Source organism: Spodoptera frugiperda, chromosome 2 (genome assembly GCF_023101765.2).
Source record: "Spodoptera frugiperda isolate SF20-4 chromosome 2, AGI-APGP_CSIRO_Sfru_2.0, whole genome shotgun sequence".
Lineage (NCBI taxonomy): Eukaryota > Metazoa > Arthropoda > Insecta > Lepidoptera > Noctuidae > Spodoptera > Spodoptera frugiperda.
This window is the reverse complement of record NC_064213.1, coordinates 8,364,697-8,385,853: the sequence shown is the minus strand read 5'-3', so window position 1 is coordinate 8,385,853 and position 21,157 is coordinate 8,364,697. Positions and strand designations below refer to the sequence as shown.

Sequence of the window (21,157 nt, the reverse complement as noted above, 5' to 3'; positions counted from 1 at the left end):
AACTTGACGTGTTTAGTTAGTTGTCAAAAATTGTTAGAGTCAAAAGCAGAAAAGCTTGCTTGAGTTATAGTTTTATTTATACTTAATGAAAACAGTACAACTATATAATATTAAACAAGACGGATTTTAAAATCTATGTGTAAACCTTTTGTGGTTTAATTGAGGAAAAGCGATAATTGTGTATTTTGGCATAAAACATGGAATCTGAGCCACCACCGACTGAAACTCCCGCAGAATCATCTTCTGTACAAAATGATGATGAACCAAACAAGGATTCAAATACGAATGCTATCAATACTGCAGCGTCATCAGGTCCGGCTGTTGCAAATACTGGAGATGTAGTGGCTACCTCTATGCCACCGTCAGCAAAGGAAACTCCGAAAAACAATTCAAAAAAACCTAAAAAACGAAAACCCAAAGCTCCTCGCGATGTTACAGCGCCTCGGCAACCGCTAACTGGTACATAATTTGACTTGAGTGAAAGGCAGTTCCACAGTGATTATTAGATTAATATAATGATCTTGAATTTATTTTGGTTTGCAGGATATGTCAGATACTTGAATGAACGAAGAGATCAATTACGAGCTGAACAGCCAGATCTAGGGTTTGCGGAGTTAACTCGCCAGTTAGCTAGTGAATGGAGCAAATTACCAGCTGAAGAAAAAAAACAATATTTGGATGCTGCAGACCAAGACAAAGAAAGGTATGTAGGGGCAACTACCCAATTGCTAGCACTGCACCAAATTATCAGCACTCTGAATAAATCGACCAATTCTAAGGTTTTCACTTACTAATTTGGGTTTCCACACTTATAAATAAATAAATGTATGTTTTTGGAATCCTGCTATTGGGAAAATCATACTTTGAGACCTCAAATTGATGGAAATTATGTAAACAAACATTTGTGTCTTGCAGTTTCTTCTGTTTTTGCCAGTTTCTTGTGATCGCCGTTAAGGTCACGTGTTTACATTTTATGATATATCGTATCTTTTACAAATTTAATATTGAAACTAATGATTTCTCTGATATTTGAGATAATTTTTGATGATAATCTGAAGAGTAGAATTTGAGGTTTTGGTGATTAATTGGTAAAATACGTAGTGCTGATAAATGGATCGAATATTTTGTAAATTCTAAATTATCAGCACTGGTGATGATAAATGGAAAAAAGTACATAAATACTAATTTCATATTTTTTAATGTAAATTATGTTTATTTTATGCAAAGAATTGATTTTGCTTTGTAAAACTAGTTTATACCATCAAAATCCAAATGTTAGCATGGTGCTGATAATTGGATCAGAAGCATGCTGATAAATTGGTTTCCCTAGAATATCATCATCTCTTCTTATTTCTTTCTATTTATTTTTTCTCTTCTTATTTTTTGTTTTATTACCAGTATTATTAGCAGAGATTTTGTAGATGGTATGCAAGCTACGACAACTTTAGAGATTATTTTAGTAGTGCGCAATTGGTATGTCTTAATAGTCAACAATATTTACTAACACCAGTCAGATTACAGGACATTTTGATTACTGAAAAACCATCTGAACGGAAAGGTGTTAAAAAAAGAGATTTACTTGGCCATCGTACGTAGGTAATCGTGCAATAGACCATCGTAATTCGTTGCCATGAAATACACTAAACAATTTAATACGAGAAATGTCAACAAAAGTAGGTATATTTAGGTAGTATTGTGTATTTTATTTAAAACGTAAAATTAATGTAATATTGATATGATAACAATTTACATTATAACTTTAGACAGAAGGTCTCTTAAGTAGGGACTAAATAAAATAACCGACTTGGTATTACTTACATGGATCTCACATTTTTTTACGGTACATAATAAACTGATGAGGTGCGCGACTTGGATTTTTTTACAGAATGTTTTTGATGGTATCTCACTTCTTTTTGAAGATTCAATTATTTCATTAAACAATAAAATGTAACTGCATCAATAACTTTGTAATCTCATACATTTATATGGGTTAACAAAGTTATTGGTGTGATGAAATTGTAACTGTATCAATAACTTTGTAACCCCATACATTTTTATAGGATTACAAAGTTATTGATGCAGTTGATGTATCTAAAAAACTGGACTGAATTTACAAAATATTTGATTTTTCCCCTGATTTAGGTACTAAATACTAATTTTATGCAAAAATTTTAAGCTTCTATGTCTGTTAAAAGTGCTTTATACTTTTGATGATCTATCAGTCAGTGACAAAATTACGAAACTTTTACTTGATATAATTCTTAAACTAATGGAATGGTCCACATTTAATGAAAATTGAAATATACCATATTTGTACAATGCCTGCTTAGTATCTGAAAATTCAGGCTTCTTGTTTTATCCACAATGAAGTTATAGGCGGTCGAAATTGGCCTGAATGGCTTCGAGAAAAGGATGGTACGGCCGAGACGCTTTTTTTTTGCTCGACTTATACAGATAAAAGTATTATTAGTTTATAAGTAATTATTTTGTTACCTACTTACTAACTATGTAAAAAATAAATTAAAACAGGTTTTAATAATGTAACTAATTTTTTTTAATGCAATTCCTAACAGTGATAGTGAGGTGCTGATAATTGGGTTGCTCTATGCTAGTAATTGGTGGAGATGGTGCCAGTAAATGGTGACAGACCCATTTTTTATTCTTACTTGTCTAAATAATCTTGGATAGAGGTCAATCATGTTTTTCTTTTATTATTGTCTTCCTTATTAAATATTATAACTATAAAATTTACCTTAACGGGTTAAAGCCTTTTTTTCACAATAATAAATTGACTTAAATTAGGACTAACTCTTAAAGTGCTGATAATTGGGTAGTTTACCCTATATGATGTTTTGTGTTCATGTGCTATTTTCATACTCTTTTTTATTTACCTAGGTAGCTCAATAATACTCTGGGGAGTATCAGAGAGAGAGAGAGAGAGAGCATATATCTAGTTATATGATGAGCATTGTGTATAATTAAGGTTTACAAAACACATAATATTATTATAACAGCACTTTTGCCATAGTACAGAGGAAACTAAATAAAACCCATTTTATAAGATCTATTTACAATACAATATTTAAAGTGTTAACTTTTTCAATAGATACCTCAGGGAATGGGCTGAATATAAAAAGACAGATGCATATAAAGAGTTCAGGAGGCAGCAGCTGGAACAAAAGGATCCCAACTTCTCAAAAAAAGTAAAACATAATCCACCAGATATAGCTGTTCCTGCAGGTATTATGTCATTTAATTGTATTATATATTTCTAGATTTCATTTTCTATGTGAATTATAATAAATTAAATTGAAATGTGCAGTATTTTATGAAAAGTTTATTTTGTAGCAGGAATTACACCAGCTCCCGCAGATCAAAATGCCACAGCTAATACAAACAGTGGTACTGCTCCAGCAGCTATAAATGTGCCTCGGCAGCCAACACCACCTCGTCCCAGACCTTGTATTACACCAGCTTCGGTGAGTACATTCAGTCATGATTTTGTGTTTAATTCTTCAATAGTAAAAGATTAACCCATTGTGTGCTGGAATGCAGAACCACACAAGACACAATGTATTTTCTATTATTGTCTTATATATGAAAGGCTAAGCTATATTACTTTTATAGGCTTTTAAAAATAAGGTGACTAATGATATTTTTTTCCTTACAGGGTGAAGAATTAACTGCTGGAGATACAGATATACCAATATTTACAGATCAATTTCTCCAACATAATAAGCTAAGGGAATCTGAATTGAGGCAGTTGAGAAAAGCTAATTCAGATTATGAGCAACAGGTAAATGACTATTTATTTGCACATCCTTCATTCTTTCCCATTTTGTTCTTATACCAGTAAAATAAAGAAATAAAGAAATACATAATATAAATAAAACATGTTTCAAATTGAACATTTCAGAATGCAATTTTACAAAGACATGCTGAAGAGGTTAGTGGAGCTACTGCTAAACTTCGAGTTGAAACTGCAGCTGCTGCAGAGCGTACAGCTGCTCTGTTAGCGCATCGTCGCACACTCGTTGCTGCACTAGTCCAAGCTTTGCAACTGGTGGCAATACCAGGAGGACCAACAGGCGCAACAGAACAAAACATCGAGGAATATTTGGAGAAATTGCAAAGTCTAGCAACTGAAGGCAAAAATAGTGCTGTAGTGAAACAAGTTCGTGATATTCTCAATAATATAGAATTACCTATCAATTAATAACATTGTACACTACTCTCTTGTGAGAGGTGTTTGTGAAATAAGGTAAAATAAAAATAAACAAAGTGTGGAGTCATATTAATGTTTTTTATTTAATCAAATTATAGTTTTTATCATTATTAATAATATAAACTTCTTAGTATGAATATTGAACATCACTCCAACTGCTCATGTGGACGTGTATGTGCAAGAATATAAGTAATTAACTCATAGTAAGCTGGAGTGCAAATCGGCGCGAGACAATTGTTTTCTATCGTGTCTCTTACACTCGCAGACTAGAGGTAAAAAGTGCTTTACTACTACATATTATTGTCTATTATTTTTGGTAATCTATTTAGTGTAAAGACCTATCATACTTCAAAGTAAAGATAGAAAGACAGTTTTCAGGATAGGATATACAAAATGTTAAACTATAATATTGGTGTGTAAATCTCTTACTAATTGAACAATGTCACATATAATATAAACAATCATATTAATCATTTAAAAAAAGTATAAATGTAGTTATACCAATTTAAAGTTGTTGTATTATGTCAAAACTTATGCATTACTATACACTTACATAAAAACACTGAGATGACAAGCTCATACAGAGCTTGTCATCTCATTGTTATATTCATCCATGATAATAACCATAAATTATGCAAACACAACCAGAAAACATCCGATCTCGGAAGTAATGTGTATTAACAAAACACACTTGCCTACATTTTGTAAAAGTTACCAAAATTAATCACTTTTATGTATAAAAAATGTTTGTATGTGTATACTTACTAAATAATTGCACTAAATAGGATAATAACTTTAGTTATGTTCATAAATATCTGCATTAGACTTGCATAAATATAGACGAATTTACAAGGCTATCTATACCAATGTAAGCAGGCACCCATGCAAAACCAGAGTGAGTTACTAATACTCAATATCCTACAATTACATATTAACAAAGTCATTAAGACTTATATTGTTACAGTTACTACACCACTAATGTGTAGGTTCAACTCCCTTAACTTAATAAGAGTCAATAAATTTTAGTATGGAATTTGAATACATTGAAGCAATAATTTGAAATGTTACATACAAATTCACCTAATATAAATTGACCCTTGCATTAATTGGTAATTATTACTTAAAATTAAACAGTCTATCAATCTTGTTTGTCACTATCATCTTCATTGTCCAAACAATCATCTTCTCCATCAACATCATATTCATGTAATTTTTTCCTCCATAACCTGATAAGAGTATCCCAAGATCTTCTGCTGTATTTGGCAAATTTGTCAGGTGTCTTCGGATGGTCTTTTGTTCTTTCTTCACTGTAAATTAATTAAGAATGGTTAAAGATAAACATAAAACTTTGAAATTTATGACAAGAATGTCAAATGAAACTTACTATTTAACATGGGTAGTATAGTTGTAATAGCCAACTGTATTTTTCCCATAATCTATTTGTTTTTGTCGTCTTCGTAATACTAGAGGGTCCGTTTCCAATTCCAAAGGTTTTCTTGGTGTACTGTAAAAGTAAAACTGAGTGTTAAATAAAAGATACCTTATACAAGTATAAATATTTGTTATATATTTTCTAAGAGACTATACACAAGCTGAACGATATTAAGAGATTATCTTATGTTCTGTTTATTGCAATAAGAACTTATTGCTTAAAATTAAATTAACTATGAAAATTAGGAAATTAACCTTTCTTTTTTTTCACTTTCACTCTTGCTATTTGGTCTTGCCTTTTTTCTGCTGTTTGAATTTTCTCTACTTCCACCTGATTTATCCCTACTGGATTTAGAATCTGAAATTAAAAGCCAACATAGTACTTAATACATGAGTTTGATTTCTGAGTAAAATGCTTAAAAGTCTAATGGGTATTAGTAGTTATGTTATCACATATTACCTATGGATATAACTAATTATACCCATACTTGAATAGAAATATAAACAATGTGTGCTTACTCTCTTTTGTTTCCTCCATTTGCACTTCCGCCGCCCAACTTCTTTTAGAGGTTACTGAATTCATATTATGAAGGACTCTGAAATACAAAAGAATAATGTACCTACTGATGAAGACATCCTTCAATACCTAGGCATTCACATTGAAAAACAATTAAACCGAGATCTCTGAAGATAATAATACAATAAACATGCGACAATGAAATGCAAGAATATTTTTTTTATAAGTACAATGCTAGGCTAACGTTAGCAAGCACTGCAATTGACACTCAGTGGGTGCTAAAGTATTTAAATAGTTACTTACAATTTCGTACTTCAAATAAAACAAAAAGAAATTGAAAATTGATGCACACACATAATAAAAACAACACTATACCATCGAATATTTTATTTTAAACGATACAGAAAACTAACAAAATGTATCAAAACGAAGCCGCGTGATTGACATTTATTATCAAAAACGCGCGAAAACATAAATACTAATAGTGATGTACCAACGCGGTGGCAACGGTTGGTGCAGTAGCAGTCGAGTTTTTTTGACACCAATTAATTTTATAAATAGCGATTGTACCTGAGGCATACACATTGTTATTCTATCGTTCTTTAATCGTTAATCTCATTAAATAGGGCCATTTTATTTGTTGTACGGATCCGATGTGTGACAGGATCACAACACATGTTGGAGATCCTAGAGGAATATCGTTTTACACAGTGGAATGCTGCTTGGAATTAGATGGACCTCGAATCCATCTGTAATTGAATTTATCTACCTCGGAGACCCCACTGAATCACGGCGTTCTACTAAAATTCACGTCTCGGATAAATGAAAAAGTTATAAAAATGTCAATGAAGAAATGAATGAATGATGGAATTGTTGGTTGACATTGACATATCATAGATAGTAAAAGTCAATGCTGGTTGACATATTGGTTACCGATAAATGTCAAAATGTCATATGTATAATATTTTATGTCCTAGATTACTCTTGGATTATGATAAATTGTTATAAATTTTTAACATTGATATATATTAAATAGTTATTAGCAGTTTTTAAGCGATAATGAAGTATACTTTTGTTGTTTAACAAGTATATTTTTAATATATTATGTAAAATATAAACAGTGTGATGGTGAGTGCATGAAGTAGGAATAAATAATCTAGCTTAAAACTTACTGGTTTACTTATTATGTTTGTAAAATTATTTACAGGCTGGTAACGAGATAGACGAGGCTTTAGCCTCGCTAGAAATACTTATGTCTGAGTTCTTTGCACCAGCCACAAGTAATTTCAGGAAGAGGGAGATTGAGAGCATGCTTGAAAACTTTTCTAACCGAAGTGACTCCTGGAAACACTGCTTGATGTTCCTACAAAAATCACATAACCATTATGTTTTGATGTTCACTTTGACTACTTTAGAGGTAAAGCAAGTTAATAATCTAAAATTTATTAAAACTGTTCATTTGCTTAGTACTATCTTCATGAATTATTATTAATAGTGCTATTTGGATATGTCAATTTGCATTTGATAGATTAGTTACAAAGGTTATAATCTAAATTCAAACACTACCACACAGTATTACAACACTTAGATTTATAAATAATGTGGCTACTGTAATAGCCTCTAGCTGGTTTGTGTGCTTAAAACCTATCTATAGTTAGAATTGTTAATGGATGATTAATGTTATTTTATTTTATTTTATTTTATTGGGACAAAAAACAGTTACATGTCAAGCTTAACTAAGATTCTTAAATTAGCACACACAAAACATTTATGCATAACTAATTCTATGTTTATGTTACTACACATGTAACCCACACCATTGCCCACGAATACACAAAAAAAAGTTAAAAGAAAACAGACATAGAGAGTGCATCTTAGAAAACTATTACAAAAAAAAAAAAATTATATTCTTAAGAATTTAGTAATTCAATTACTCTTGCCCTGAAACGATTTTTAGAATGGGTAAATATGTCAAGCTCCATAAAGTGGGAGTTATACGCTTCAACTAGGCGACGGAGAGGCACGCGCACTCCAGCGTTACTCTTGCATGAATTTGCGTGGAATAGTCGAGGTACACGCACCCCACGATGCATGACAGATCTAGGCACTATATAATGTAGACTATTTGATAAAGGAATACAGTCAAATCTATTATTACAAATACCATGCAGCATCATCACACCCAGAAGTAATCGTCTAGATTCCAAACTAAGAACATGATATCGTTTCAGTAAATGTTCATAGGAGACTTTAGGACGATAACATTTATAATTCACAGTTCGTAAATACTTCTTCTGCACAATTTCTAACCTATCTTTGTACTTATCATATAGAGGATCCCAAATTTGGACGGCGTATTCTAATTGCGATCGAATAAGTGTTTTATATAATATTAAGAATGTAGAGGGTCGCACAAAGCTACTTGAAAATCTCATCACGAGTCCATACATCTGGAAGGCCTTTTTTACTATATTGTCAATATGAATATCAAAATGTAGACGAGAGTTATGCATTTCACAATATGTATATAAGTTATGAAATAAATGTTTATGTTGGCCATAATAATTATGTAAAACTATTATCCTGTAGAATATCATCAACCGGCAGTGGATCCGTCTATCAGACAATGAGAAAACAGAGATTCGTCTGACTCTATGGAATGAATTGTTGGCTAAACATGAAGTAATGATATATTTCATTAGAAACAAAGTAGCTGCACTGATGGTAGCTATAGCCCGCTATGACTGGCCACATTTATATGATGATTTCTTCAGTAATATTGTTGAGGTAATAAATAACTGGTAAACAATTTCATTATTGTATTGTTAATATATTTTAACCTCTTGTCTGTTGCATTCTATCTAGCATAGAACTGTGTTCCAACATATAACATGTGGCTCTGACTATTGGCTGTATAAGAATAAGTAACAATGTTTATCTGATTTAACAGTTAATCAGGAGTGATGGCTCTCGTTGCCTTTTGGGACTGGTCTTGGCCCAAGCAGCAAGTGAGGAACTTGGTGCAGCCCGTGACACAGGAGTCTTACTGCCTTCAGAACGTAGAAATCAACTTGAGCGCCTTATGCTTAAAGGGATGCCACAATTATTAAATGCTCTCAGTGGTAAGTTACTTACAGCATCATAACTTATAAGGCTTATTAAGAAACTAAAACAAGTGAGTCATGTTCATACATTTTTCTTTTTAGATATCTTAGAACGGAATGCCCAGAAGGAAGGGCAGTCTAACCCTCCACCATCACCAACAAGTGGTGTTCCACAAACATCCACACTGCCAGATCTATTGACAAATACACATGATGTTACTGCCAATGATAAGTAAGTCTTTAATATTGTATATGTAATGTGTAAAATGTATCCAGCTACAATATAAATAATAGTGTGTATGACCCACTCTATGATGAACCATTGAAAATAAAATTTGCACAGATCTTACTAAATATTCACTGTCACTTGTTCCAGGGTGCTCAATATGGAAATAGTGGTGAAGTGTCTCACTACTCTCCAACATTTGTTCTCATGGTTACCATTGTCCTCACATGTGCCACCATCACTGGTGACCACTGTGTTCTACTGGGGCAGTATAGCAACACAATCACAGGTAACTTGTGTGGACTGTTTTATTGGGACATTTTATTAATTAACTTGGTTATTACTTAGATAGGGAATAAAAAATTGAGTATTGTTGGGTAAAAGTAGGAACTGGATAATTAATGAATTGATATCATATAGCAGTACGAGAAATATGTTCTACAAAGAAGTTTATACAACAGATAGATACATAGATATTGTGTGCGTAGAGCGTGGAGGCGGCGCTGTGCGGGCTGGGCGGGGTGTGCGAGCTGCTGTACCGGCGGTACGCGCCGCCGTCGTCGGCCGCCACGGCGCTGCGCCTGCAGCACTGCGCGCTGCGACTGCTGCGGCATCTCACGCACACGCAGAACGCCATCATGCATGCGCATCACGAGTTAGTATCCTACATCAACTCAAATTGTTCCAATTCAACCAAATACACACACATTTTAATGTTTGCCAGTCCCTTATAAAATTGCTTTGTAATAGTTTGTATATTAATGCAGGTACTAAGTATTGTCTGCTTGCCTGTATGTATTGCCAATGAATCCAATACATTGCTACCTTTGTTACTTATCAGAAATGAATAAGACATTTTAATGAATATATTCATTGACAAGACATGGTGAAATACTTTTGTTGTATGTGAAAGATGACCTTGTTGTGTTAATATTGAAGTACCCATTTTACTGTTGTTGTATTGTAAATAACGATTGATGATCATTGTACATTGTATCCATTTCAGTTACCTTAACAAGTTAGCAGAATTCCTTAAACTGTTTGTATCATTGCATTTCAAGAGATTGGAGGCTGAACCAGAGTTTGATGCTATTGAATTTTTGTCATATCTATTCCAATACACATTCCAGGTATGTTTTAATTCTTCTAACATTATCTTAAATAAAGTACAAGTAAATCTAACACAGAAATTATTTCCAGGTGCCAACATGTGCTATATTTATAAACTGTTTAGATATATGGATACAATTCATCGATATTCTGAAGCCAGAAGATACGCCAAAGTATGTATTAGTCTATCTTACTACTGTATATTGTGTATTTGAACGCAAATAAATCAACATTTTATTATTTCAGGTACTGGGAAGCTTTGCAAGCGCTTGTCAATGGAGTGCTGAACAAAATACAATTCCAACATAACAAGGCGCAGTTACAACACTTAGATAACGATGTTCGAGACGATGATGTAAATGCTGGTTCTACTTCACCTTCTGTCTACCTTACTAAATGTTTACAAATGGATTTTAACTTTATGTTATGTTACAGGGTCACACTGAGTGGCACACATTCCTGAAGCATTGCATAGAGTGCATAGCGCGAGTCGCTGAACTCGCACCACTTAACGTTTTCACCATTGTGGTAAGTTAACATTTTCTATTTTCGCCTCTCGAATTATTTTAAGCTCGTTTGTCGTTCGTCGAAACGACGTTTAAATGCACTTGTGATACGACGTCGTGTACATGGACTATCAAAGTGAACTTGATTAAAATTAAACGAATTGCTTTGACATTCAAAAGTGCCTTCCTGGTCTAATTGAAATAAATAATTTTGACTTTGACTTTGAAAAACTGTATAGATAAAAGTCATTGGGAAAAATTTAGTCTAGTTATGACAAGAAAGACCAATGACAAGTTATTAATTCTTGTTTATTATAGTTGGAGCGTTGGCAGTGCTTGGCGGGCGTACACGCTCGCGCGGCCTCCCGCGGCGGCGAGGGCGAGCGACTACTGGCCGCCTTGTTAGACCTCGCCACCCTCACTCGTGTACTCGGGCGTCTCGCACCTTCACTGCTTGCAGGTACGTGAATATTATCTGACGGCATGACGGCACGACTGTTCAAGTGTTCATTTATGTCAAAAATGAGTGATGAATGAGTGAGTGATGAGTAGTGTAGTCCCGGTAAGGCTCGAAATAAGTCGAGCATCCTCCAACAGTTTAAATAAGTAAATGTGACGAAGGCTTTTTTAGGCATTAGTGGCAGAAGCCAAAACATTTGGACTTATATAATTTTGACTTTGTTCATGTGCAAGCGTCTTAATTAACGCTCAAACTTTACGTGCACACTGCTGGGTAAATGCTTTTACCCAGCAGTGGGCAGTATGATATATGAGTATAGAATAGAATAGAATAGAATGATGTTTATTTCCCTAGTTCATATGTTACATATATGTCCACAGGCCCGTGGTGTGTTCGGCCTGTGGGTGTGTCAGCTACTTACAGTCTATGTTTGTCTCTTGAGAGATCTGTATAAGTGTCGTGTAGTGTGTGCTGTGTGCTTGTTAGTGTGTACAGTTATAAATTTATAATTATAATGTTTTTCTATATTGCCCTATCCTACTTATAGCTAATTACAATGTATGGGGACGTGGAGCGGTTGTTCGCTTGCTGAGCAGCCGACTCCTGCCTTTCCTGATGTATGAGGAAGTAATGTTTATCCCCCCAGAATCAGAGAGCAGCCGTCGGTCTGCGGGCTGGGCGCTGGGCGCGGGGCTGGTGGAGCGCGCGGCGGCGGCGCTGGCGGGCGCCGCGCTCACCCGCCCGCACCGCGCCGCGCCCGCGCCGCATCTGGCGCACGCGCACGTGCAGGTGTACGTACACGCCCATCATTCTAAACATTCTTTTTTCTACCTGGATTTTTCAGCCTCATGATAGACGCTAGTAGTCATGAACGCCGTAACTGAAGCATTATTATTAATATTAATTATTGATTTAGCATACCGCAACCCTAGATGAAGACTCCGGTAATTCAAAAAGTGCCGGTTTTGAGTTAATGGCCTTTAAAAATCCTCGTATCGAGTACCTACACGGACATATAATTCACGTAATAATATCGTCCACCATTTTGAAAAAAATATAGCGCTTAATAGTTAGATTTTTGATAACTTTTCTTAATGTAGAAATATCAGTTTTTCTTTATTTCTGAAAACAAAAACTGTTTCTTTCAGTTACCGGAATCTTCATCTGGAGGTGCGACAATAAATAAATTATTAAATGTATTTGTACATTCCCAGGCACGCAGAAATGTTCGCTTGTATGGGCGCGTGGTGTTGCTACGCGAACGAGTGCGGTGTACCGGTGCAGACCATGGAGAGTTTGTTCTCGTCCGCCGTACCCTTCGTACTGCCACATGAAATACCGGTCAGTTCAACAATTTTTTTTGGAATACAATACAAATAAATAAGGATTAGATCTCTGTCTAGTAAATATAATCTAACCACCATTATCGTTCTATAATTATTCATCCGAACACTTATATTGACTATTGCCAAATAAGAGTAAGCTCTGTATTGGTTTTGACTATAGTATTTTTGTGTAGGAACCTCCACTTCTAACTCACGCTGCGGCACATTTACTACTGAGCCTGGCGAAAAACGTGAAGTTTAACTCGGACCCAATAGCTCTCTCAGGTGACTTGTACGAAAATGCTCAACGCTCTCTACAATACTTGGATACTAAGGTAAGGTTTATTTCAACTTTAATCGCTATTTATAATAAACTCAAGACTTGGCAAGAGCTGATAGACCATGAAACTTATATAGGATACTCCATTTGTTTCATGCTACACTGGGGGTCATAATCGTAATCATGATCTGTGTGCTTGGCAAAATGGTTCCCATAATAGTTATTATGCAAAAAGAAATTTAGTTTTATAGCCTGAACCTGCACGGTCTTGAATTAAATATCACCTCATTTAATATTGATACTTGGATGTTATGGTGTTGACAGACAGCGGTAGTGGTACGTGAAGCCCTAGTGTCGTTGTCCCTGCGTGGAGGCGGGGCCGCAGGGGGCGTGGCCGGGGGCGCGGCTCGAGCGCTGATTGGTGCGTGGGGCGCAGCGCTGACCACACAGGGCCCGGCGCAAGCCCTGCCCCCTCTCACAGCATTACTCCATGCGTTCTCTGATGCGCCTACACAAGCTAAGAAGGTACTTATTATGACCTGTGATTGCCTGTTGGTGTCGAGACCTACTACTCTGATTTTATTGGCCTTATCGTTTAAATATTCATTCACATACCTTTTCGGAGTTACCCGACGACTTTCAAGGCATACCGGGGCTCATAATTACAATCGACGTGCTCGACGAAGGACATTGGACAGGCAATTCTGGCTATGTACGTGATAAATTATTATAGTATTATACAAAGATGTCTTAATTGACTAACAGATGATAGCGGAAGGCATCCAGAGCTCGGCGGAGACGGCGCTGCGCATGCTGTGCGAGCCGACGTTCGCGGCGGCGGAGGCGGAGATCACGGACTTCTTCCTCGCGCTGTTCACTGCACTACTGCCGCAGCTCGGCAACTTCGCGTACACTGCCATCGACGTGTTCCTCGAGGTCGCTCAGAGGTACGTGCTCATTCAATATAAGATATGAAATGTCCTTTGAGAAGAGATCATCTTTTACTAAAATCATTTTAGACAAAATGTTTATCATACTAAAGGCCTATTATGTATCTGTAACGCCTCAGGTTAGCGCGCCGATTATTTAACATCAAGTTCATGAGCTCTTGTTCCTGATATCATCATCATCAGCCGAGAGACGTTCACTGCTGAACAAAGGCCTCCCCCTTAGTCCTCCACGTAGAACGACAAGCCGCCACCTGCATCCACTGGCTCCCCTGGATCCTGATATAGTAGTTTAGGGAACAGAGATTAAAGTTCCCTAAGAAAAGGAGGATCCTCCGACCAGGCGAGGTGATCAGCCTGGCGTGTGCTTACTGCCCAACTGTTGTTCGTTGGGATTTTCTATCCGTCTTACATTACTGCATGTAAACTTCATATGTGCGATGCAGGATATTTGTCGACGTCATCCGTTGATTTGCTCGCGCTGCCTACCGACTGCTGGCTAGGTAAACTATGCTCTAATGTTATTGAGATAAGGGTTATAATTCTGTAAACTTATAAAATAATCCAGTAAATATTGATGACTTAGATCAGTGGCTCTATCGCCCGAACACTCAAACGCTACTCAATTTTAAGTTGTACTTAAATATCGTGCTAATTCTGTCATTTTATAAAGAATTGATAGTGACAGTACAACATTTGAGAGCGTCTTAAAATTGAGTAGCGTTTGAGTATTCGGGCATATGAGAGGCACTTCATAAACAGCTCGTGACAAGTCTATCAGATCACTATGGGTGTCTTTTACTTAAGAGGGGTTTGTCATTATCTGACGCCAGGCTTATTGCAGATCACAGCTTAAAAGATTTATCAGAGACTGCCTTCGCCACACAGACGATAGTCTATCTTATCTATGTAAAAAAAATATGATTGTATAGAAAAATTGTTTACCAAATAATGTTGTATGTTTTATTGTCCTCTAGGTTATTTTCTTTTTCTGTCGCTTGGACTGTATATTAATTTTACATTGTTCTTACATAGTTGAAGTAATCGAAACAATGTAACCAAGAATTGTATTGTAAATCTGATTGAAAAAGAGTAACCTATGGAGTTTCTTGCTCGTTCTTTTCCATAGGAATCTACACTTTGGAACGAGCAAATAGCTTCACTAGAGGACTGACCGACAGACAGACGTTATTAATATTATTATATTTGCTTTGACATTCAAAAGTGCCTTCCTGGTCTATTTGCAATAAATGATTTTGACTTTGACTTTATTCCCCCAGCGTCCTGATCCACCGCTGGCGCTACTTCTTCCCGGCGAAGTGCACGGAGGCGGAGAGCGCGGCGCGGACGGACGAGCTGCGCGCCGCGCTGGCCGCGCTGGGCCGCGCGCTGCTGCAGCCCGACATCGAGCTGCTCAGGCTCAACATCGACACGCTCGACGCGCTCAACTCCAAGTGCAAGCTCTACCATAAGGTGCTGCTCACTACTCACTACTTCAGGGAGAAGTGCACATTACGGCACGTAATGCCGCTATACAATGTACACTCACTTTTCACCATTTGTGTTATAAGTCCCACGTAATAGGGGGTGAGCCTATTACCATATCCTGGAGACAATTCCAGACTCCGTGCTACTACCGAGATTTTTTTCGAAATTACGAAAAAAGCCCAGACATAAGGTGCTGCTCTTCCTTAATTATTTGTTAACAGCTTACTCACCTAACTGTTTCATGAGAAACTCGACTAGTAGTTACTCATATTCATGAGGAATATCGCGCGACTTTACTTTTATTTACATAATTATTTACCTTTGAGAATGTATTTGACGGTTTCTCGACTTGTTCTTAAATAAATTCGAGCACCTAAGTGAAGTTATCTATCAGTAGATCCAGTAATTATTATAGGATCAGTAGATCGATAACTTTATTAGGACGGTTCAACTTTAATTAGTATAAATGACACTATAAAATAATATTACCTAACTATCTAGTTCATTACCAGGTCTTAGATGAAGCAGAGATTACTGAAAGAAAGCTAATTTACTTTTAAGGACTGTTCCATTAATACTTAATCCTTTATGGATGATTTCGGTGACCTAGAAGTAATGACCGACTGCACGGTTAGTGCGGTGGCTGGGCAACTGGCTGCCGCGCAACGGGTAGCGGGTTCGATTCCCGCACGGAGCAACTCTTTGTGTGATCCATAAATTGTTGTTTCGGGTCTGGGCGTGATGTGTATGTGAACTTGTATGTTTGTAAACGCACCCACGATACAGGAGAAAATCCTAAGGTGGAGCAACGTTTTAAAAAAAAAAAAAAAAATTGTGTGCAGGTGATGTTCCGCACGGAGTTCCTGGGCGAGTTCCTGTCGGTGCTGCTGCTGGGGCTGGCGGAGGGCGGGTGGCGCGCGCTGGCGCGGGACGAGGTCACGGCCGCGCTGCACAGCATGGCGCTCGTCGACTTCCCCGCCTTCCGCGCCGCCTTCCTGCCGCACTTCCTCGCCTCGCTGCCCGGCCTCGCGCCCGACCACCAGCGGCATCTCGCGCACTTCCCGCCCGACACGGTACACGATCTTATACTTCATCATCAATTAATCGTCTTTGGCTAAGTTTCTCCTGTAGTACGCTACTAAAATGGTATGTACAAATATTTAACAGTCTATTATTTTCGTTACAGGACTTGCCAACGTTCACGCAAAACATCCAGCGTCTGATGAACGACGTGAACTGTTACCGCGCGTACAGTTCGCTCGCGCCGACCAGTATGTCTTCCTAGCATTGCCTGTTATTTCACGCCTCCCTGTGATATAGGTGTTAGGACCACTTGTGATAACTTCTGTACTTCCACATACGTAAACGAAGAATGTTTAGTATGTTTGTGCCGTAAATTGTGTTTATAAAGGATTTTAATGAGAAAACTAAAATAAGACATTACAATATTTGAGTGATTACAACGCCTTTGGAACTTATACGCGGTAGTGAATCGACATATTGTGAAAACTATTTTACGTTTTTGTGAATTTAACACGGAAAAGAATATAAAAAGTTAGTTTAGATTACGAAAATATAAAATTTACAATTACATTGTATGTTTAATGTTTATGAAACATAAGGTTACTTAAAATATTTTAAGAGGGAATTATGATCTTGTGAAACGTAATTTTACGTGATGTCTGGTAATTTTAGAACAGGATTTTCATTCTTAGAAGGTCAATCAGGTCCTTTTCATATGCTCAAGTGAATGCATTAATCACAAACTGATAGTGTAGAGATCTTAGTACTTTTACTTACTTTTCATAAAATCCATATGTAAGAATGGGCTTATGAGAAGGATCGCTTTATTATTATAATAATAACAAATTTTGTACTGATGATAATACCTAGGTAGTTATATTTGTAATCCATTTATCCAGTGTAGACAATTGTGTTAGTTCATAAATAGTAATTCGGGAAAAATGCTTGTATGATGTTTACAGTAATTTTTTCTAACCAAAGTGTCGGTTACATTTCCCTTCGTAAAAATAGAGGAAGCTGGAACTTTTGCATGAAATATCCAAGGCTCCTTCATCCATATGTTGCTAAAAAGTAAGTTAGGGTACGACCTTAGACCCCGACTAGCTTTTTGGCAGCAGTTTGCTTCCATTTCTTCAGTACATACATAGAAGATAAGGGTAGTAAAATTATTGGAGACAATGGACCATTGGTGACAATGGTTATATTGGACTGATTTAACTGGTTTACGAATCAGGAATTAGTCAATCAAATTATTACGTACTCTCAGAATTATACATTGTATTTCAGAATTATAGACATACCTATGTATACGTAATATAAATGTATAATTCTGAAATACAATGGCATTTTATTGGATCATTCATACTGTCTTTGATATAATAGTCGAAAAGAGTATATTGAGTAATTACGTTCGACTAATAATTGCGCTCCTAGTGACTTCAAACTCTATTCTAGTGTAGATATTTTTTGTTATCAATAGCACATCTTACCACATACAGTTATTGCCGTACTTTATAACTTCATCTTCTTCTAACGTAAAACTCATGATAACAAGATACAGAAACTATAGAACTAACACTTATATTTTTGTCTTACAGAAACCTAATTTTATTTTCGAATTGGCCATACATTTCGGCGAGAACTGTATGTTATAGAAGATGACTTATCCTTATATTACCTATAGTTTCTATTCTATATTCCGTTCTTATCACTAGCTGTAGTTTATTATTTAAATTAACTAAGACAAAACCAAGTTCTTAACTGAATTTGTCATAGAAGACTGTACATTATTCATTCGAGTTTAATTCTATGTGAATGTCATCATTTTATAATCCCTCGCAAAAATAGAAGGGTGTTATAAGTTTTATTTGAATCGTAATGATCCAGTTAACTTGGGGGAACCATTATTGTAAATTGGTTCTAGACAAATCATTTATATGCATTTATAAAATTAGTTAAGATTTCAGCACAATTATAGGAGTAGTGTTTACTAGTCATTGATAATTATGTTAAACCGGCGTTTGTGTTTCTAATTGGACAACATACAAAGTGTATTTTATCTTAAACTAGTATTGTCTCACTGTTATGTTGCAATTCATGGCTGGGTAAGGTGATCAATGCTTCTTTCTATGCAGTATAGAATTACTGTTGTAAATAAATTAGTTCTATTTTATTTAAAAGTGAATGCTGAACTTTTACGCATATTTATGACATGCATTTAAGTTGCTTAAGGGTGCAATAGTTCATGTTACTATGTTCACAAAATGTTGTGACGGACAAGTAAAGGTCGGACCCCACCAAAGAGGTGAGAAGTTCGAATAATTAATAGAACTCTGATATTTATACATTTCGTCTTTAACTTTAGCGAATCGCGTAATTAAAAAACCTGCTGGTATTTCTTTTTATAACACAGCTAAAATCCTTTTTTGATCTTCATCACCCCTTGGTGGAGTCCAGGCCTAACACAGAACATTTTTTATGTATGCTTTTTAAAAGAGAAATAAAGAAAATCTAGTTGTTTCAATAAATTGTGGTATTATTTCTCACCTGTTAAATTACACAAACCTAAAATTATATTCATACCCTTCATCAATAGTCTGCAATAGATACTCTACTGCTGGACTATTGGGTTCCCTGGGCACTACTCTACTCTCTACATAAAATAGGGTACAGTATATAAGGTTCATATATCATTTATTCATTTGCTTTAAGTTCATGTTTAAGTGTTTTTTATGAGCAATTTTAAGATTCAGTTGATATTTCTTAGATTTTGAATTAGGGCTACAACCTTTCTTAAGTAAAAATAACTGACATTAATAAAGTAGGGTTGGGCAGTGTTGTAGTTTTTTTTCCAAAATCTTTGTAATAGCGCGTAGCCTGGTGTGTAGCAATTATTTTATGAATTTAATAATTCATAAATAACTGGCACATGGCAAGTGAGTGTTACATAGAAAGGCGCATCACCCCATCAACTATTAATGAAACCACACAAGTTGTAATGTAAAAAATAATTTATTGTATGAATTAAGATCTTACATAATAAAAAACAAATTAATTCTCTCCCTGAGAAAAGTTTGCCAAGCATTTTTGATAGACTAGCATTACTACATCTTTGTGACTTGCATATAACTTCATGTCAGGGGTAATATCTACCCACTGCACCCCTACAGCATCATCGCCTGCATGTAGCTTTAGTGCACCAACTGTAGATCCAGTATTGTCGTGGAAATTGTAAGCTATACTTTCCATCCAGGCATTGTCAGTATTCCGATGGTCATCAATATATCCCTGATATATTTCATCACCTTCACTGAAGAATTTTTTAAACTTTTCCATCAAAGGCAATTTTTGTTCTGAAATATTTATGTAACAGTTATATAAATTTAGAATTCAAGACAGTTTTTTTAACCTACAAAAGCTGTTAGGTGTTGAATTTATTCTACAAATAAAACATTATCAATTTGTTAATTTCGTAGGAAATTAGTTGTATTATCACCTCCCCAGAAGAATACATCTAGTTGTGAGTCATCCTGTATACTGACTTACCATCACTCATCACTAAAGAGTTCATAGCTTCTTCCTGGAACTCTCTTGCAGCGGTAGCACTCAGTTTCTCACCAGGGTCTACCATACCACCTGGAAGAGCCCACTCTCCAGTGTCACGTCTTTTTATCACAACACATTGTAGAATGGGTCTGAAATAAAAAAAAAATGCATTTTACAATCTAAAAACCATATTAAAACCAATTTAAATATAGATTGATTTTACTTGTTATTTAGTTTATCTTTTTCAATTTCGCCATTTTCAAGTCTCTTCCATCGGGTGACAACAGGATCAGCTGCATGATTGGGGCCCCATCTTCCAAGAACTCCTCGGCCCGTAATGCCTGTCCTTCCAATAGGATTCAGAGGGTATCCATCCTTTATACTGTATTGTCCCATATAGCTGGCTCTATTCACTTTACCGTCCATTGCGTTCCATTGTGGATTAAAACCGGGTTCTCCTATAAATCCAGAGTTGAAAATGTAAAAGTTGTGTTTTAATCACAGTATAGAATTATGGATCATTATGTGCTATATTACCAATATTTGGATCTGCCCATGGCTTTCCACGTATAGAAGATGAAGTGTGATTATTTGGTAGATATCCCTTGTATTCTGAAGACCAGCTGACCTTATCATCAGGAACAGGAAACCTTTCAACATTAGAGCGGGGATAAAGGCCTCCACGACATTTAAAATGAACGGTAATCATTGTAACGCTAGAACGAATCATTAAAACACATATAGTTGTAATAATAAATGTCCTTATCTGAATGCCGGTTAAAGCTACTTTCATAATTTCATTCATACAATTTCACAACAAATCACTATCTTTTCTTGAAAGTTGTACGAGTGACACTTGGGATTGTTCATTGTTGACACTCATACTGTCAGAACGACAGTTTGCAGTTGACAGTACATTTCTTAGTTCAATAACGCGAAAATTCTGTTTTTTTTTCTAGGTAAGAACCA

At 35.9% G+C, this 21,157-nt stretch overlaps 4 protein-coding genes across 5 annotated transcripts; 2 read left to right on the top strand and 2 right to left on the bottom strand.

The window, feature by feature from the left end:
• The first annotated feature begins 5 nt into the window (after positions 1 to 5).
• On the top strand, positions 6 to 4,294 carry LOC118268773 (high mobility group protein 20A). Of its 2 annotated transcripts, none has more exons than XM_035583430.2 (6): positions 6 to 459; positions 544 to 703; positions 3,107 to 3,240; positions 3,352 to 3,479; positions 3,671 to 3,796; positions 3,917 to 4,294. In XM_035583430.2, the coding sequence occupies exons 1-6, from the start codon at positions 198 to 200 to the stop codon at positions 4,214 to 4,216; spliced, it is 1,110 nt and encodes a 369-aa protein (XP_035439323.2). In that variant the 5' UTR covers positions 6 to 197; the 3' UTR covers positions 4,217 to 4,294. The 2 variants fall into 2 exon arrangements, with proteins under 2 accessions (XP_035439323.2, XP_035439322.2); XM_035583429.2 differs by having other exon boundaries at positions 7 to 459; positions 3,349 to 3,479.
• Positions 4,285 to 6,644, bottom strand: LOC118268799 (histone RNA hairpin-binding protein). Its single transcript, XM_035583466.2, has 5 exons — positions 6,477 to 6,644; positions 6,176 to 6,252; positions 5,912 to 6,014; positions 5,610 to 5,729; positions 4,285 to 5,532 (listed from the first exon to the last, which is right to left on the bottom strand). The coding sequence occupies exons 2-5, from the start codon at positions 6,237 to 6,239 to the stop codon at positions 5,364 to 5,366; spliced, it is 456 nt and encodes a 151-aa protein (XP_035439359.1). The 5' UTR covers positions 6,240 to 6,252; positions 6,477 to 6,644; the 3' UTR covers positions 4,285 to 5,363.
• A 460-nt stretch (positions 6,645 to 7,104) lies between these two features.
• On the top strand, positions 7,105 to 19,170 carry LOC118268752 (exportin-6). The gene is made up of 21 exons (XM_050699531.1): positions 7,105 to 7,301; positions 7,381 to 7,590; positions 8,763 to 8,960; positions 9,124 to 9,295; positions 9,380 to 9,509; positions 9,654 to 9,792; positions 9,992 to 10,158; positions 10,510 to 10,633; positions 10,704 to 10,786; positions 10,860 to 10,968; positions 11,049 to 11,141; positions 11,438 to 11,579; positions 12,226 to 12,370; positions 12,794 to 12,920; positions 13,099 to 13,239; positions 13,509 to 13,709; positions 13,950 to 14,144; positions 14,603 to 14,634; positions 15,412 to 15,604; positions 16,462 to 16,692; positions 16,806 to 19,170. The coding sequence occupies exons 1-21, from the start codon at positions 7,299 to 7,301 to the stop codon at positions 16,902 to 16,904; spliced, it is 2,934 nt and encodes a 977-aa protein (XP_050555488.1). The 5' UTR covers positions 7,105 to 7,298; the 3' UTR covers positions 16,905 to 19,170.
• A 465-nt stretch (positions 19,171 to 19,635) lies between these two features.
• LOC118268777 (ADP-ribose pyrophosphatase, mitochondrial) lies at positions 19,636 to 21,072 on the bottom strand. Its single transcript, XM_035583436.2, has 4 exons — positions 20,726 to 21,072; positions 20,412 to 20,646; positions 20,189 to 20,337; positions 19,636 to 19,995 (listed from the first exon to the last, which is right to left on the bottom strand). Exons 1-4 carry the CDS (start codon positions 20,991 to 20,993, stop codon positions 19,694 to 19,696), a joined length of 954 nt encoding a protein of 317 aa, XP_035439329.2. The 5' UTR covers positions 20,994 to 21,072; the 3' UTR covers positions 19,636 to 19,693.
• Positions 21,073 to 21,157: the final 85 nt, after the last annotated feature.

What these genes read in the sequence shown, in the direction of transcription:
- LOC118268773 (XM_035583429.2), top strand. Translation starts at nt 198, where the DNA reads ATGGAATCTGAGCCACCACCGACTGAAACTCCCGCAGAATCATCTTCT. An exon ending in AGATATAGCTGTTCCTGCAG is followed by an intron (nt 3,241 to 3,348) that starts GTATTATGTCAT and finishes TTTATTTTGTAG; the next exon opens with CAGGAATTACACCAGCTCCC. An exon ending in CTTGTATTACACCAGCTTCG is followed by an intron (nt 3,480 to 3,670) that starts GTGAGTACATTC and finishes TTTTCCTTACAG; the next exon opens with GGTGAAGAATTAACTGCTGG.
- LOC118268799 (XM_035583466.2), bottom strand. Translation starts at nt 6,239, where the DNA reads ATGAATTCAGTAACCTCTAAAAGAAGTTGGGCGGCGGAAGTGCAAATG. An exon ending in AATGGAGGAAACAAAAGAGA is followed by an intron (nt 6,015 to 6,175) that starts GTAAGCACACAT and finishes TTTTAATTTCAG; the next exon opens with ATTCTAAATCCAGTAGGGAT. An exon ending in GAAAGTGAAAAAAAAGAAAG is followed by an intron (nt 5,730 to 5,911) that starts GTTAATTTCCTA and finishes TTACTTTTACAG; the next exon opens with TACACCAAGAAAACCTTTGG.
- LOC118268752 (XM_050699531.1), top strand. An exon ending in ATTATTAAATGCTCTCAGTG is followed by an intron (nt 9,296 to 9,379) that starts GTAAGTTACTTA and finishes TTTTCTTTTTAG; the next exon opens with ATATCTTAGAACGGAATGCC. An exon ending in AGTGCAAGCTCTACCATAAG is followed by an intron (nt 15,605 to 16,461) that starts GTGCTGCTCACT and finishes AATTGTGTGCAG; the next exon opens with GTGATGTTCCGCACGGAGTT.
- LOC118268777 (XM_035583436.2), bottom strand. Translation starts at nt 20,993, where the DNA reads ATGAATGAAATTATGAAAGTAGCTTTAACCGGCATTCAGATAAGGACA. An exon ending in ATGGGCAGATCCAAATATTG is followed by an intron (nt 20,647 to 20,725) that starts GTAATATAGCAC and finishes CTGGATTTATAG; the next exon opens with GAGAACCCGGTTTTAATCCA. An exon ending in CTCTTTAGTGATGAGTGATG is followed by an intron (nt 19,996 to 20,188) that starts GTAAGTCAGTAT and finishes TAAATATTTCAG; the next exon opens with AACAAAAATTGCCTTTGATG.